This window comes from Vulpes lagopus, chromosome 19, assembly GCF_018345385.1.
Source record: "Vulpes lagopus strain Blue_001 chromosome 19, ASM1834538v1, whole genome shotgun sequence".
Classification (NCBI taxonomy): domain Eukaryota; kingdom Metazoa; phylum Chordata; class Mammalia; order Carnivora; family Canidae; genus Vulpes; species Vulpes lagopus.
This window is the reverse complement of record NC_054842.1, coordinates 29,306,146-29,324,401: the sequence shown is the minus strand read 5'-3', so window position 1 is coordinate 29,324,401 and position 18,256 is coordinate 29,306,146. Positions and strand designations below refer to the sequence as shown.

Genomic DNA, 18,256 nt, shown 5'->3' with positions numbered 1-18,256 from the left:
TGTCGGAGGCTACTTGCAGGCAAAGCAAGAGGTGATAATGACTTAGGGTAAAAAAGTGATAACAGAGATGGAGAGAAGCAGAGTGATTTAAGGTAGATTTTGGAGACAAGAGCTACATGACGTGTTGAGAGTTTGGCTATGAGGGGGATAGATGAGTAAATGTTGGCGCCATTTCCTGAGTAAGGAAGTCTTGTTTCAGGGAGGTCTAGTTTGTAAGGAAAGTTCACGAATGGGGTTTGGGAAACTGGAACAGAGGCCTCCCTGGAGATGTATTTTTGGAGCTGCCAACGAATAGGTAGTTAATGTCAAGAGAATGGAGGATAAGGAGAGAGGATAGAGGAGGTGGGAACCTGAGGAACCTCAGTGAGTAGAAACAGAGACAAAACGAGGAACCATCTTCTTTTAAGCTCCTTCCTGTGAGAGTCATTGTTCTGCAGGGTCAATTCTTGATTAGCTTGGAATAATTTTGGGGGGCCTTCATGAACAGCCTTAGACTGCGGTGGCCAAAGGAGAAACTTGCGAGAACAAATAGGAGAGCCCCTGTAAGACCCCCCGGGGAAGCACTGTGTCACTGGGCCAGGCTTTGGAGGGAGACTGATGCGGTGAATCCCAGCTCTACCAGTTGCCACCCATAAGACCTGAGCCTCATCTTTTATCTCTAAAAGTACATTGTGGGAGAGTTAAGTGGGATTGTTGATGTAAAGCACATAGTCTATAGTTACATGAAAACTTTATCCCAAGACAGATGCAAAATACTTAGACCTGGTTCATCAGCATCCCTTTCCCACCCAACAGGCATGAAAGCCCCAAGTACCTGCTTCCTTGGAGCCCTTATCTGGCTGCATCAACCCTCCTCCACTACTGATACACCTTAGCCTGTAATCGAAATGAGTAGGCTTTTCATAGATTATCATTAGAATTCTTAATTTAACTTGAAATTTAACTCATTCAAAGTTTCATTCGTTATGTCCTGCTTGACTGAAGAAATTGAGGTTAATAGAAATTATTAGAAATGACAAAGGAATCGTCACAGCTTATTTCGGATCTTTTCTTTCCAAGTGAAAGGGAAATTCCTACACTACTTGTTTGTACTGTGACATTAGAGGAATATTTGGGGGAAAGGCAATTTCAGTTTTGATGAATTTGGGAGGGGCTTGGGGTGCTTGGTCAGAAAATACTAAATCTACTTTGAGACAAGCTAGAATTCTTGTTGATCAGATGCTACCCACATGGAGAGCAAGTGAGAAGAGAACCTAAATGAGGGAAGAAAGACAACCATCATGAAGATGGAAGGATTAGGCCTCTAAAAAAAACCAAGGTTGGAGATTCAATTTGACTCTTCTTTCTTCCTCTCCTCCCTCCCTAGATCCCTCCCTCCCTTCCTTCCTTCCTTCCTTCCTTCCTTCCTTCCTTCCTTCCTTCCTTCCTTCCTTCCTCTTTTTCTTTCCTTCCTTTTATGGAAGGAGTTTTAGAGGACCTTTAGCCAGTACAGGATTCCTCTCTTCCCAACCCTTACAGAGTTACTCAGTGCCTACTGGAAATTCCCAGTATTGAGAAACTATTGTTTCAATTATCTGTTGCTGAGGAACAAATTACCCCAAAACTTCCTGGCTGAAACAACAATCATTATTTGCCCATAGTTCCCTGGGTTGGCAATATAGGCTGAGTTCACCCAGGGCAGTTCCTCTCTGCTCTACATGATGCCGACTGAACTCACTCATGCATGTATGCCTCAGCAATGGGGATGGCCAGGACATTTCTCCATGTACTCTTATTCTCCAGATCAGCCTAAGCTTTTCTACATGGCGGCAAAAACTCCCTAGCAGCAAGAAGAAGGCAAGCCCCAATGCACAAGCACTTTTTAATCCTCTGCTCATATCACTTTTGCTAATATTCAATTGGCCAAAACAAGTCACATGAGTATGCTCACTGTCACTGTGGGAGGGAACTGCCCAAATGCATGAACCCTAAGAAGAATGAATCAGTGGGAGTCAGTGCTGTATCAGTCTACCCCAACTCACATCTGCCTCAGAAACTGCTTTATTCTCAGATACTCTTGTCAGAGAGAGAGTGAAAATTTGTCTCCTAACTAGAAATCCAAGGATCCAGCTCCCCTAGAATGGTAGGCAGGAGCATTTAGTAGCTCTTGGATGTTTGACTTGTAGTTGGTTTTGTCACATGAAGTCTCTTGTAGGCCGGAAGGCTTGATATCTCTTCCACTAGACACTCCCTCAATTTCAGCCACTCTTGCAGGTCTGATACTATCCCTCAGAGAAGCCCCATGGGAGATCTGTTGTGTCACTGTTGTGATATGTATCACTCTATTATTTTAGTTCTCAGTGAGGTTCTATGCAAACTAATCATCACCCCGACTAACTTCCTGTAGCCAGCATTCAATGTCTCTCAATGTTCCAAGCTTTTAAGCTATTTCTCAGGCACTAAGACTCAACACTTGGGTTAGGAATGTGTCTCCAGATGTCTCCTTCTCTCTGTTGCTTGATTTGACCCTATTAATATAAAGCATTTAAAAGTGCTGGGCACTGTTTTAAATGTATTATGTGGATTAATTATTAAATCTTCACAATAATTGGGGTACTGGGTGGCTCAGTGGTTGAATGTCTTTGGCTCAGGTCATGATCCTGGAGTCCTGGGATTGAGTCTGGCATCAGGATCCCTGCAGGGAGCCTGCTTCTCCTTCTGCCTATGTCTCTGCCTCTCTCCATGTGTCTCTTGTGAATTAAAAAAAAAAAAAATTAAATCTTCACAATAATCCTGAGATAGATACAATTATCAGCTCCATTTTATGGAGGAGATATCTAAGACATAGAGAAATCAAGTAATTTGCTAAGGGTCACATGCCAGGAAATTGGTATGACCGGGATTCCAACTAGGCAACCTGATGTCAGTCTCACTCAGCCATACCTCTGTACAGTCCCTTGGGATGCAAGGGTTATCATGCAGAGACCATTTGTCAGCTTTCATATCCATCTGGCTGCAGCACCTGGGGACTGGGCCTCCCTGAATGACTCCACTTCTCCCTGAGCATGTGATGTTGTCACAGGTGCAGTGGGAGTGCATCAATCCCAAATACAAAGCCAAGAAGAAGAATTATAAGAACTCGGGCATGGTGATTTTGAATCTGTGCAAGGTATGTATGTGGTCCCTCTCTCCCAGGACTGTGAAGCTAGGGCTGGGAGGAAGAGCTCAGGTTGTACGGTCAATGGGAAAGGATATCAAGGAGGTGTGGTGTTTTTAAAAATAAAAATCAGGGGATCCCTGGGTGGCGCAGTGGTTTAGCGCCTGCCTTCGGCCCAGGGCGCGATCCTGGAGACCCGGGATCGAATCCCACATCGGGCTCCCGGTGCATGGAGCCTGCTTCTCCCTCTGCCTATGTCTCTGCCTCTCTCTCTCTCTCTCTGTGTGACTATCATAAATAAATAAAAAATTAAAAAAAAAAAAAAAGAATGAAAAGAGTATGCATTTTAAAAAAAAATAAAAATAAATAAAAATAAAAATAAAAATAAAAATCAGAAAGTCAGTGTATTAATGGATGTGCAATGAGAAATGTAAGCATGGGTGGCCTTGGAGTTTTGGTGGCTCAATGCCACTTTCCCTTCCACAAAGATAGTCATACCCCCAAAGATGAGGAGTCCTTGTCATGTGTCAGGCTCTTCTCTGTCCAGAACAGCATCAGAGGGAGATCCCCCAAAAGGGTAAGCCAACATTTCCAGAGCACCTACCATGTGGTTGTCACAGTGTTCAGTGCTTTGTATGTGGCAGCTCACCCATGCTGAAAGGGTGCTATAAACACAAAGCAATGGTGAAAGATCACAAGGGCCTAGAAATTCCTCCCAGAAGGGCTCTAACTTCACATAAAATCCTACATGCTAATAATCAAATCTCTTAAATCACACCTAAGAGTAACTCTGGCACTGGTTGAGTATTTACTATGTGAGAGTAACTATGAAGAATTCTGTTTAACTTGTATCATAACCCTGAGATTTCTGCTGTCAACTGAGATCATGTAACTAGTCACACATGTGGTAAGTTTAAATACTGAGATTTTAACCTATGCCTGTCTGATTCTACCATATAAGACTTAAATGCCATCTAGTTTCTCTTTTTGTGTGTCCGGTTCCTTCTCCCAGATTTTTCTTTCCATGGCTGCTGGGTGCTGCAGGAGCACATGCTCTCATAGCAAGAAAAAGAGGGAAGGAAAGACAAATGTGCCCACCCCTTGAATCAGTCAGTGGGACTAGGGGATAACTAGAGGATTGGCCAACTGGGATCATTGTATTAATTGTGTCTTTTATTTTCTATAGTTTTTGATGCTTTAATGTCTTGGGGCCCTGCAGACCCAGGTAGGATCTGCTCCTCCTGGGGTTAGCTAATTCCTGGAGATAGCAAACAACTTGCTGTGAGCATAGCTTTAATATGCAGACCTACTAATCCAGAGCCCATACCTGCAACCACCTCCTTTACGGAGCTCTCACATATACAGTCAATATTTCTGTGGCCCTATATCATCCCACGTACAGGCTTCAGATAATTAGAGGCCACCTCTATATTCCAGAGCCACCAAAATTATTGAAACTCTCCAATCCTAAACTAGTTTAACTGCTTACCCTACTCACTCATTCCTTACACGAAAAAACACAATAAGGACTTCTACCCACACTTTCCTTTCAATCTTTCTGCCGTCTGACTGACTCTCATGCTTCTCCATGTGGCCTCTGAGTGGCGTGACATGCCTCCAGTCCTTTGGGGAGCTGTGCCTGCTTCCAAAGGCACTTGTCTCTGGTCATCTTACCTTACAAATCAAATCCCAGGCACTTTCAAAACATCCTCATAGCCAGGGAAGCAGGAAAGAGAAAAGATCTAGATGAACCAGTTCAGTGGTTATATGTCTCCTGTAGGTGACTGTGTCTAAATTTGTTTTGATCCTCCATGAATTGATCTCATAATTTAGTGCTCAGGGGCCAACGTTATTTCAACTCATTCCCAACCAAGTTCTTATTTCCTCGATATACAAGACAATAGGAGGGTGTCTCAACCATCAAGCAAAGCATTGCCAGAAGGAAGCCTGGAGTAGACACTGTTTAGGGGGCCAAGTGAACATTAGCCCTGAGAAGTCTGCCAAGAGATGTGTACCACCTGGAGGTGGTACCAACACAGGATTTCTTGGGTCAGTCTCTGAGACGCTGCCCTGAATATCAGATGGAATATGAGAATTGAGGGTCAGAATTCACAGGTAAAAGGGGGCAGTTTGTGAGCTCCATGACTACAGGGATCACGTCCCTTTTTCTCATCACTATATCCCTACCATCTAGTGCATAGTGGGGGCTCAATAAATCCTTGTTAAATAAATAAATGGATGAATATCACCCTGAGTCAAGCAGAAGAATCATGGAAGCAGAAATTAAGACCAGAAATTGGTAAGGCACATGAGAACACAGATGTTCATGGTTGGATAGAAAGCAGGGACCACGCCGACTCCCAGCCCAGAGGTCCAAAGAATGGACTATGCAGTCCAGACTGCCATCATTAGAGTCCCACCTCCACCACCTACTTACTAGGTAGGAGATCTTAGCCTCAATTCCCTCCTCCACGAAAAGGCACAAGAATAATGATAGTACCAATTTTATAAGGTTGTTCTAAGAATTAAATGAAATTATGGATGTTGAGTCCCTGGCTTAGAGTTAGTGCTCATAAGTATTAGTCATTTTTCATGGTATGGAAGGAATGTAACTAATGGGAAACTGTCAGTGAAGGCCTTCTTAGGTCATTGTGACCCTGAAGCCACCAATCTAGATTACTTGTGGTATTAAGAATGGTACCAGGACTGGGACTTAGACATGGGGAGCAAAACCGAAGCCAAGTGTGAGACTTTATTAATTCCAAAATAGGATTCCAAAATAGGAGTGACACTTGGAAAATACACTGTTAGTCTCTCACCAGAGATACCATAACCCAAGAGAGGGGAGCAGGGCATGGGTAGTTGCAATCCTCACAGGGCCATCTGAATTGAGCATTGCTTTTTCTCTCCTTAACATAACAAAATCAACTGACTCCTTTTTTCCCCACAGAGCTCTTTCTACTCGTTATTCTAGGTTAGCAGCCCAACCCCAAAGATTAAGCTTCCACTCCATAAGGAAATAGATTGTGTTGTTACTAAAATGATTTCCTCTCCCTCTCCCATGCAGATCCACAAGATGCATTCTTTCTTGGACTACATAATGGGTGGCTGCCAAATCCAGTTTACAGTAAGTTGTTTCCCCATTTGTTTGTATTCAAGGAGCAAGGTATGGGGGATGGTGCTGGATTGAGGGAATGAGGAGACAAAAGTTTACTAAAACCCTTAACAACAAAATCAACTTTTGTCAGCTTTGTTCAGTTCTCATTGCTGAAATATTGCATAGTATCATGTTTCTTGGTTTTTTATAGTATGTTTTTAAAGTGAGTTCATATTTCCATTTTCTCCATTGAGTATGGCTGTCACGCAATCATATCAAGAAATTCATGTCACTCAAACTCAGATGATTTGAGAACCTTCCTAATGCTTCCCATTCTTTCAGTAACTATTTGAGGCATGGAGCAGTGGGCATATTGCCAGATCCCATCGCCTGGTGAGTAGGATGGCAAGGAAGTAAGTCTCACTGAGCCAAGGCAGATACAGCCCAAACACAAGCACCAATGCCAAGAGTAAGCCATCCAAGTGGTTCATTAAACAATGAAAAGGTGAATTTCAGAATATTGGAGAACTAGTCTTTCAAAGTTGAGAAATAGAGTACCTAGATTCAGTGGGTGGATCAGGTATCATCTCCTACATGTAATCTGTGAACACATGGGATTTACATGCCCCAAATATGTATTTGGGTGGGTTGGCTGGGTCTTTTTAAGATGCTGGTAGAACAAGCTTATGAGTCCATCTGCCCTGGAATAACTTAATATTCGAAACCCTTCTAGGTTTGGGCAGATGTGACCTCCAGAAAGAGCATCCTGAGATGGCCAGAGAGAGAGATCTGCTAAAAACCTATGGGAAAGCCACATGGCAAACAAGACAAATACAATCTGAACAGCTTTTGTTCCTCTTCTTACAGATGCATAGTCATGAAGTTCAGCCCTGTTTAGCTCCCTGACTGGCTCAGTCATATGAAGAAAGCAAGGCAGATGGTTTAATTTTTTTGTCCAGGTTTAAGCCCAAGAGAGAAGACAGGACCAATGTATTTCTGGGACAGGGATGGTGGTACTCAAAGAACTAAAAGGAGTTCCAAAGGAATGAGTTTAGGGTTGTTTGACAGGCTGACCCCTCCTTAACTAGAGGCTTGTTCTCTACTCTAATCTCAGAGGAGTCTACCTATGTCCTCCCTAACCTCCGAGCATTGTTCACCTACCCCTCAATAGTTATGAGTTAATTATAGAATTTGGTCATTTCTTTAAGGTTCTCTAAAGGTGCACCCACCCAGCCCTCCCGCATGCATGGCAGCACATATGGAAAGGAGCAAACCTGCTCATTGTAAGCACACACACCTAACTCTAGCCTCCTGTGGGCTCATTGTGCTAGATATACACAAATGGAAGCAGAGAAGCCAACAGTATCATAAAAGAGAGCTACTGAAAATAGTGTTCCACAATCTTAGGCAAATGAGCAACTCAGGAAACTATTTATAGATTTTCAAGGGAAAGTTCTATTGATTTGGGTCTGTTTTAGAGTCTATAGATTCCATGCTCTTGAATAACTCTTTATTCAACCTTCAGGGGCTTGCTCTGCACTTGGAATTATGCTGCAAAAACCAGCCCCCATGAACATCAGAAGTTTAACCCCACAGGGTCCCCAGCTCCACATGCTGGGTCCACATGGCCTGCCTGATAACAGAAGTATGACCCTCCCCTCCTCTCTCACTACTGCTGGTCCTCCCCCGCTGGGAGGCACCACCTTAATGGCTCTCACCACGTCCTCAGTTCTAACTCCTCTTCCCTTACCTTATCGACTAGTGTCCCTCAACTTTTCAAATTGTCTTTTTATTAAGCTCTTTTGGATCATCCTTTTGAAGGGACTGTTTGTTTCCTGTCAAGGCTCTGACCAGTGCCTGTTACAAACAGGGGCTCAGAGAAAGCTTTTGCACTTTCCACAGATGCCTGGTATTTCTGACTCAACCTTAAGATGTCAAAAGTGGAGCATCTTTCCCTTCAGATGCCAGGCTGATGTATATTAGTTACTGTTATTGAATTATAGTGGATTGAACCCTAAACCTTAAAGGAGAGGTAAGATTTAGGAAAAACAAGAAATGAGATGGATATATATGATACTAGGTTTTTCCTTCAAAAGCATCCCTACAGGGATGGCTCAGTCAGTTAAGTGTCCAACTCTTGATTTTGGCTCAGGCTATGATCTCAAGGTTGTGAGATCAAGCCCATGTCAGTGGGAGGCTAGTGCAGAGCCTGCTTAAGATTCTCTCTCTTCCTCTCCTTCTGTCCCTCCCCACCTCCACCTCTCTTTAAAAAAAAAAAAAAAGCATCCCTATGAACTTAAATGTTTATGCATCCACATATTCTACTGATAAATATTGAAACCATATTTGGGTTAATATGCATAAACATGATATATTCAGAGGAGTGTTAGAGAAGTGGTTTGGATTAAGAATTTGAAGGGCTAAAAAAAAAAAAGAATTTGAAGGGCTTTTAATTTTGAAGTAAGGTGGTAAATGAGGGAATGTTCAGAAGAATCTTGAGCAGGACATCGAAGCAATTGGGGACATGCATTAGGGAACTAAACTGGGCGTGTTTGGTGGAAGGCATCGAAGGTGGTGTGGGTACTCTGGAAGATGAAGCAAGAAGAGATTAATAGTCCTGGTGACAAGTAGTAAGAGGCTAACCCAGCAGGGCAGCAGTAGGAAGAAACACTGCAGCAAGAGAGACCAATAAGCCTTGGCCTGTGCAATGAGGCAACGGAAGACAAGAGAGAATGATGAGTCCAGAGGCCTCAAATCTTTTGTGCCTGACTGACAACGCATGGCGAGCCTATTCATGGCAATATGGAAATCCAGAGGAGCTGCCAGTGAGATGATGGATTTGCACTTGGACATGATGGAGGTACTTTCAGGTCTTCCAGTAGAGATGGCTCTTAGAACTATGGTTGTAGGCTTCAGGAGAGAGGTAGAAGCTGCACACATAAGGGTCTGGATAAGATGGCCAGAGAGAAGAATACAGAGAGAAAAAAGGTGTCTCAGAAAATTACAGATCTCCGGTGGGCAGCAAGGGGAAGAAGGGTAACCAATAGATGCAGAAATGCCAGAGGAAAGGTCCAGGACAAGCCAGAACTTCAAATGATTAGGAAGAAAATTTTATAAGATCAAGGGCAATAATCCCATATGTGAAAGAGAATGTAGAAGATGAATAAAAAACAGGGGTATGTGATAAAGAGGCACGTATCATCTTTTGAATGAGCAATTTTAGCAGCGTGAGACAGGGAGACCCAGGAGTTAGGGTGTAGACAGAAAGTAAGGAAGGGAACACAGTGGGTATAACCACTCATTGAGGAAGGCGGGCAGTGAAGAGGCGGCAAGAGGGGGAAAGGAGGATAGCAACTTGAGGATTAAAAGAGGGCAAATTTTAGGCTAGAATCTGACTACAAGTAGAGAAGCAGCTCCAGGGGAGGGAAAGAGATTAAGATGCTAAAAAGAGCCCTAGTCAATGATTCTTTTTTGGTCAGCGGCACCACTTGAGAATCTGATACACAATCTATATCCTCTTGCTGGAAAATGCACACACCTGATTCTGCACACAATTTCGAGAGGCCAAGGGCGCCCCTGAGGACGTTCTATCTCCTCGCGTGAATCCTCAAGTGCTAAGAATTTGAGGGCAACTGTCACATGGCAGTCCTGGAGGAGGCCGGGGGAGGTGGGTGGACGAGAAACAGACTAGAGAGGGGGAGATGGAGTTCACTGTGTTTGGCACATGGCACAGCAGGCAAAAATAAAATTAGATACTAGAATTTCACACACAAAACACAAGATTATAGGCAGGATAGAAGAGACAGACACCATAAGGTATTTGGAAAGAAAATGGTAGAAAACTTCACTATTTCCTTTGAAAGTTACTGCTTTTCCAGGTGCAAAAAAAAAAAAAAAAAAATGTACTTTGTAAAGCAGATTTTCAGAGACAAGCAGTAAGCACCCTAAATGTCCAACAATAGGATAATGGCTATGTAAATTACAGTACCTCATTTAGGTGGATTATGATACAGCCATTCTAAATGATAATTATAATGATTGATGATAACATGGAGACATATTTATGACCTACTGTTAACTGAAAAAAAAAAAAAGAACATAAAGCAGAGCTACCCTATGATTATAACCAGATAAAATATTTGTGTGTCTATGTAGAGAGAGAGAAAAAGGGGAGGAGGGAGAGGGAGAGAGAGGGGAAATCTAGAAAGGAAAAAGAAACATGACTTGCTAGGCTAGTGGAATCCTAGCCTAGGATCCACAATTCTGTGGATCATACCTCATTCTGTGGGGCATCCCTGAGCTCCCAAAATTATGTGCAGAATTAGGTATGTGCATTTTCCAATGAAAGGACATAAATTTTGTATCAGATTCTCAAGTGGTCCAGGTGACCTTCAAAATGTATTTTTTCATATTTTCAGATGGCCATTTTTATTATTGATAATTTTTTAACATTAAGAACAGTATGGCTTTGCTTTTTCTCTGATTTTATAGTCTACATTTTGGTAATAGAATATAATAATCTGAATGGGGCTCCTCCCAGATTAACCTTCCAGCCCAAAGGAAAAGATCACCTATTACGAATTCTCTCAGGCAATCTGCCCAGTCCCTAACACCTTCCAGGCATCCTCTGTCTACACTGTGTCCCAGTTTAAGTTTGAAATCACTACATTATATCCCAGGCTAAACACTGGCAGACTCTGGTGTAGACCTCTGAGAAATGAGAATGAGCCCTGGGTTGAAAAGCGGAATGCTAAGCAGTTTGTGGGAAATGAATCAGGTGACCTTGGGGATCCCTTCCATCTAGCCTAGGGTCCCATTTCTTTGCCCCTAGTGGAGTTTTGAGGAAATTGAAAAGCACAAGAGTTTAACCTGTCATTTAAGAAATGGTCTAGACTGAACAATATCTCTACCTATCAGGCTTATTATACGGGTCCAAACTACATACAAATATAAAAAAAAAAAAAAAACATAAAAGAAAGAAAACCGCTGCCCCAGCAGATGATATGACAAAGGTTGACTGCAGATTGATTGCAGAGAAATAAGGCAGCTAACCAGAAGGTGGTTCACAGCAACTTCCCTTAGAAAATATCCGGGAGGTTTCAAATGGCTTGTTTGTCACAGAAGAGAAGGGGATCTGAGGAGTGGGCTCATTTCATATAAGAAGCTAAGAATGTCTGAAGATAGATGCTTCTGATTGGCTTCCAGCCTTTTCTGGGAAGCAGCTCTGCACCGGAGGCTTGGTAGCAATAGAGGGAACATTGCACAGTCTGACTTGACAAGGGTTTGCAAAGCTGCTCCACAGCTCTGCTTAATGATGAGCGAGGCCTCCTGGGCAGAAGGGGAGAGCCACGGGCGGGCGCCTGTTCCCAGGCTGCCTGCTGAGAAGATTGGAGCACATACCAGAACCACAGGCTTTTGTAAATGCTTCATATCAGAAAATGAAAACGTGGCCACCCCACAAGCTCACCAGCATTCAGGAAGCCAGGCGTTGGTAGCCACCTCCACAAACTGGTATTTTTCAGTCATTTTCTTTGCTTTTATTTCTCAGCTTATTCCCGTCTTTCACTGCCTCCCTGTTGCTTTTTAAAATAAACCTAACCTTTCGCTCTGTTCTCTTTCCACTAATGCTAACTTAAAGAGCACAGAGAATTCTTGGTAGAAGGGCCACCTCCTGAAGATAGATGTTTTATCTCCAGCTTCATCAGGGAGACATTAGAAACCATAACTTGCCAGGAAAAAGATCTTTCAGCTGCTGTATACTTAAGACTATCTTGCTGTCTAGCCAATGATAAAATATTTTTGTTATAAGCAGTGGGAACTACAGAAAGGGGTAGGTGGTAAGGATCATTGGTTTCTTTCCTCTTTGTCCACGTAAGTTTTCAGTTCATACCTTTCCCCAAAGCTCTATCAGAGTCTCTGGAGCTAGAATAACCTCTGTGTTTGTCATAGACACTGGGGCCATCCCTGTGGAAAAAGTGGAACCCCTCCACCCCCCTCCCCTGCCCCCAGAGGGCTGTCTGCAGAAAAAAAGTAAAATTTCCATCAGGCCTATTCATATGTCTGCACAGCACCCCAAGAGCAGGCAACCCAACACCGACCTTCTAACAGTGGTCTTCAGGGTTCCACTATCCTCAAGATGTCATCTTGTCAGCCATCAGTCACCAAGTACTCTTCATTTTCTATCCTCAATCTCTCTGGTCACAATCCCCCTTCTCGCTCTCACCCCTGCTCCACACTAGTTTGTTAAGCAGAAGGGAATTATTCCAAACCCGAGGATGAACAGTTGATAGAAAATGAAAATACAAACAAGGCCAGAATGAGGGTAAAGCAAGAGAGGCAGCTAGGGTGCAAACTTTAAAAGGAGGCATTCACTCTCGAGATCATGCAAGTGCAGGGTCAGCACGCAATGAATGCCTTCTTGAATTTGTGTCCTCGTCACCACTCGCCCCAACTCTATGATATGTTGCTCTATTTTAAAATACATTGTTGCCAAAATCTATGTGTGTTCATCCAGACATTATACACACTTCTGCCCATAACACAACATATTCATTCAGGTGATACACCCGGACTTGAATGCTGCCACTTGGTGCCTGCGTACTTGGAGGATCTTGCCCATGCCTGTGGAGGAAAAGAGGAACATTTGAGTTTCTTGAGTTGTCATTTTTCTTTATGGAGGTTTTTCCCTTCTGGCCTTTGTATTACCTGGTTTCATTCTCTGGTTTTATATCAAGACACCAGCATTGTGTTTGTCACCATGGAATACCCTTGACACTCAGGTAATCAGCGCATGGGACAGTTTTCAACTGCAGCATCCAGAAGCACAGGCAGAGGATTGTGGTGATCCATGATGACGAACTTCATAAACAGACCTGATGTGAGCCATAGGTACTGGTTATTAATAACAACATCTCGACACCTGCCAATGATTTGCATTTTAGATAAATCAGAGCAGAATCAAGGTTATCTCCCTAACAACATTCCCACGTTCTCTAGAATTCTCTAGAGTCCTAAAATGCTTTCTTTAGTAGGAAAGAGGTGGCTTTACACCTGGCCTTCCCAGCATTTTTTGTTTACCTTTTAAACCCTATATATATGTGTGGGAGGTGCCATTACGCCTAAGTGTGTCTCATCAGGACCAAAAGGCTAAGAGTGGTGGCTCTACATGCTTGAGCTTCGTGAACCAGGAGGACCCTAGGTATATATGGTTTCTTCAAACACTATCTCTCAAGCACCTCCCAGGTGTTACTCTTAGAGAAGTTTTCCAGAAATAATCTGCATGTATTTGGACCTCTGTCTGGTTGAGGCCCCATGCGTGGGTCCTGGAGGGCTTTACACCTCCTTCTCATTCACAGAATACATGGAGGCCCCCCACACTCGAGCTTTTCATCACAGTCCTTGATTAAAAGGACCTTCACCTCTTGTCTCTCTTTTTTCCCAGCTGGATTTTACTGGTCCTCTTAGATCACCTCCAGTCATCCTCAGTAACACATTCTCCCTATTACACACACACACACACACACACACACACACACACACACTTTAATTGCTCTTTGCCTACCTTTTACAACTGTTCTGATTAGAAAAAACTTTCACTCAAGGCCATTCATCTCTCCTAAATTACTCTGTTGCCTCTAGCTAGTATCGCTACTTCCAGACTAAATCCCCTCCATTCTTCATAGGAACTAACATACCCATGTGACATCCTGGCATGTTAGCCACAGCCACATATGTTCTCTTAGATGTATAATGGCATAACAGAGGAGCAGTCTTCAGAGCCATATAGACCTGGGTTTTAACCCAGCTCTGTCTCCAGCAAACTTCATCACCTTTGGCATCAGGATCTCCATCAATAAAAAGAAATGACAATCTCTTTGTACCAGAGATTTTAGGGGAAATGAAATAACAAAATACCTGGAAAGCAGATAACATAGTGTCTGACACAGAGTAGGGTTTTAACAAAGGTTACTCTTCTCTTTCTTCCCTTTGTTATCTGAGTGAGGGCATCTCAGGGTTAGGGAAATACCGTGTGATTTCTCTCCACCTGACCTTTTTTCCTTTTGAAACACTGTTAGTACCAGCATTGTATCAGTTGGTACTCCCTTTGTGGAAAACATCAGGGTATTCTGAAAATAGAATTTGAATCCTGCTTAAATTCCGTTTCCACACAATCCTGGGGAGGGGTGAGGAAGAAAAGGGGACACAAAATCACTGATGAATAAAGTAAATTTATGAAAGAAAAAAAAAGAAAGATTATAAGTGAACTCCTGTTAGCCTATAGCTTTTTCCTCTTCTAGTCACTTAGATTTGGTGGCAGCATTATAAGGAATTGGGGACATTGTCCCTTATTAACCTGACTCTTGCAGGCTGATCTTTTAGGAGCAGAAACAGAACACATAGTACCTTTTCTCTGTCCTTCCAGAAGTAACATCCCCTCCCCCAATAAATCCAATGGGACACTCCAATTATGTGGCATAGTGGAATGTTGTCACATGATGTACAAATAACATTTCCCACCCACAAGATCATAAGAGAAAATAAAGCCTTTCTGTCATTAGTAAGCCTATGAGTTGATGCTGACAGGCCCTAAAGAAAAAGAAAAGACGTAACATGAACATTTCTTTCTTTTCCTACAACTCCTTTTGTTTTAATCCCCATTATCTTTTCCCTACCCCTGCCCACTCCCAAGCTGAAGCTCTTTTTTTTTTTTTTTTTTTGAGAGGTGTTTGCTGGGTTAACTTTTATTTAAACGGTAATAATGTTGGGAGACGGAAGAAATGTTCCTTCTCATTTTCGCACTCTCCAGGCTTGAGGCTTTTGTTGTTATTTGGTGTTGCTAAGGGTGTTAAGGAGTCAATTCTTATTTAGATAATGATGCTAGGGGGTCAGAAAAAAATTAAGAAGTTCAAGGATAATATCTAGTTGGCAGCAAGACAGATATTTTTCTTCTCTACCTCCCAGTCATGATGCCATAGCATTCAGGCTTCCTCTCTGTTATAGGCAGGACTTCCCACATGAATGGAAACCAAAAGCTGAATGCCTCACTCGAAGCTCCTTCTTGCAGAAAATGTATTATAACCACTTCAGCACGTTGCTCTGCAACTCACCACACATGAAAACGTGACAATGGCTTTTTTATATAGACCACATCTTTATCACAGAGTTTAGTTTTAAGGGATTTTACCTCTGCCTCTGAGATGGAATTGTCCTGCCTGAAGAGCAGAGAAGTCGTTTCTTAGTGAATTATGACCTGGGGAGCAGATATTCCACCCTTACTCCTGCTGCCTGGTGATGTGGATAAACAGTGGCTGGGCTTTCTGACCTGCATGTCAATCTCACGTTCTCTTTTGGCATTGGGGGAGAGGAGAACGGAAGACTACAGAAGTGGCCTCAACCAAATTAGTAACTTCTCTTACTTTCCTTCTTGGCAGGGTATGTGATGTGCTGCTTTTCCATCTCAAGCCATGTCTTTTGTGTGGTTGGCGGATTACAATTCCTATAGGATGCATTCACTTTAAATCCACCCATTCTCCTATTTTCTCTTCCAGGTAGCTATAGATTTCACAGCCTCAAACGGAGACCCCAGGAACAGCTGTTCCCTGCACTACATCCACCCTTACCAGCCCAACGAGTATCTGAAAGCCTTGGTGGCTGTGGGGGAGATCTGCCAAGACTATGACAGGTACAAGACTTCCAGTTGGCTCAGGCCTTATCATATCTCTCTGTGGGTTCTGATGGTTCCCTGGCTGATCCTTGGCAGAAAAACGGAAATGAAACCCAGCAGCTACCCATACTGAGGCTCATGAAGGAACAGGATAAAAGCTGACCCAGATGTTTTATCCTCTCCATACCTAGAGAAACTTGAGTTCATGCCGTGTTCACCTTGGTCTCTCTCTCTCTCTCTCTCTCTCACACACACACACACACACACCCTTTCTCAACTTTCTTATTTGGCTTGCAAAACCACTTTACATTTTGTGAAGTTTCAGGATGTCTTGCTACTCAAAGTGGTCCATGGACTAGGAGCACAGCACCACCCAGGAATTCAGGATTGTGAGCCCCACCCCAAGCCTATTGAATTAGAATCTTCCTGTTAACAAGATTCCCAAATGATTTGTATGTACTTTGGAGTTTGAGAAGCACCAGTTTATTGGACAGTACTGCATCTAACCCTCACATTATGCCTTACCTAGTAGGCACTATTTAACAGAAGAGAACTGCACAGGGAGGTTAAGTAATCTGTGCATTGTCACTCAGCCCGTGGTAGGATTTGAACTCAGATCTAATTCATTCCACTGCTTAAGCTCATAACCACGGTGTTTCACTGACTTCAAAGCTATTGGTAATACTAGCAGAGTGTGCGTCTGCCCATGTGCGTGTGTGTGTGCCCATGGAAGTGTGTGTGTGTGTGTGTGTGTGTGTGTGTGTATACAGAAAACATGATTTTGAGATGAGATAAGTATTACATTTATTTTTCCTTGATGGTAAATATTGACCTTTCCCACCAAGAGAATTGTGATTTACATAAATTACATTAAACTGAATTTACTTTGCCTTTTCAATATTTCTAGGTTGAGGTGAAGTTGTTCACCTATCTGAGAAGGTTCTTTGAGGTAGAACCAATGTAAATATAAATATGGATAAATCTCAGTTGAGTCCTTAGTATGATTGTAAAACAAGGCTAGTTAGTGATAAGAAGCAACAAACTAACCCTTTAAATCAGGAAAATAAAGTGGCTCTGTCCTCCAGTTTCAGAGAAATTGTATGGGATAGCATGATTTCTGTTTTTTCTAGTCTCATGATTAGTGGGAGTTATATTCAAAACCTGTTGCCCCAGGCACTATAAGGAATGAGACAATCCAGTGACCGCAATGTGCAGAGAAACCAACAGGACAGGTGATGCACAAGGTCTCATCAGTATCCCTCTTGCTGGTGATTTTCTGGATTCGGCTCGGTCATTGCCAGTCACTCAACTGGGTATGAGGGCAACCAGGGACTGAATGAACAGGTCCAGTAAAGTCAAACAGCTTTAAACATTCAGGCCCTTGCTGACACTTGCCTTCTTGTATGTTTAGAACAGAGGGCAGGGGATCCCTGGGTGGCGCAGGGCGCGATCCTGGAGACCCGGGATCAAATCCCACGTCGGGCTCCTGGTGCATGGAGCCTGCTTCTCCCTCTGCCTATATCTCTGCCTCTCTCTCTCTCTCTCTGTGTGACTATCATAAATAAATAAATAAATTTTTAAAAATTTAAAAAAAATTTAGAACAGAGGGCAATAGCATTTTAAATTACCTTGTTGAAGTGATACTTCTTATACTTAACCTTGAGATATTGACTGTGAAGACAACTTGAATTTCAGCTCTGCTTTCTTTTGGCCCAAATACAGGGAGTATTCCTAGAGAGGGTATATATCATATGGAGAGTTCCACCAAGGAAAGAAAAAAAACTGACAAATTGCATCTCCACTGCCAGAAACTCTCCAGACATCCACAAGACATCAAAACAGTCATTCTCTCCTTTCTAACACACACACACACACACACACACACACACACACACACAAATGATTTAGTATACTTATGCACAAATGCATAAGAAGCAAGAAAGAAGGCAGTGGAGGGATATCCGCTGGATTACTAATAACTTTTATATCTTGAAATGCTCATAAAAGAAATAAAGTAGGTAAATCACTTGATACAATACAATAAATAGATGCTTAATAATAAAGTTGACTCTTCAGGGGAGAAGGTAGTGTAATGATGAATTCCAAAGAAAAGATTGGTGAATTGACCAGAAACTAAGATGCCAAAGCCCGGAGCCTTGGCTGTGGTTCTGCAGCAGATTTATGGGATGATCTAGAGTTGGCTGCTGAACTTCCTCCGTTTCCTGGTTACCTCACATGCAACATGCGGACACTACAATCCGGGTGACCCATGCATCTTTTAGAGCTCTTGTCTCCTTAAAACACAAAAGCCAGGCAAAGCCTAGAGAGCATTTTGTATTCATGCAGAAATACAGATTCA

General features: G+C 42.7%; 1 protein-coding gene across 5 annotated transcripts in view; it reads left to right on the top strand.

Moving 5' to 3' along the window:
• CPNE4 (copine 4) overlaps positions 1-18,256 on the top strand; it is a 493,898-nt gene that overhangs the window by 451,146 nt on the left and 24,496 nt on the right. For all 5 annotated transcript variants that reach the window (XM_041733665.1, XM_041733664.1, XM_041733667.1 and 2 more), the window contains 3 exons: positions 3,062-3,148; positions 6,204-6,263; positions 15,782-15,915. In XM_041733665.1, the coding sequence (XP_041589599.1) occupies positions 3,062-3,148; positions 6,204-6,263; positions 15,782-15,915 (281 nt within the window). The remainder of the gene's footprint in view (positions 1-3,061; positions 3,149-6,203; positions 6,264-15,781; positions 15,916-18,256) is intronic.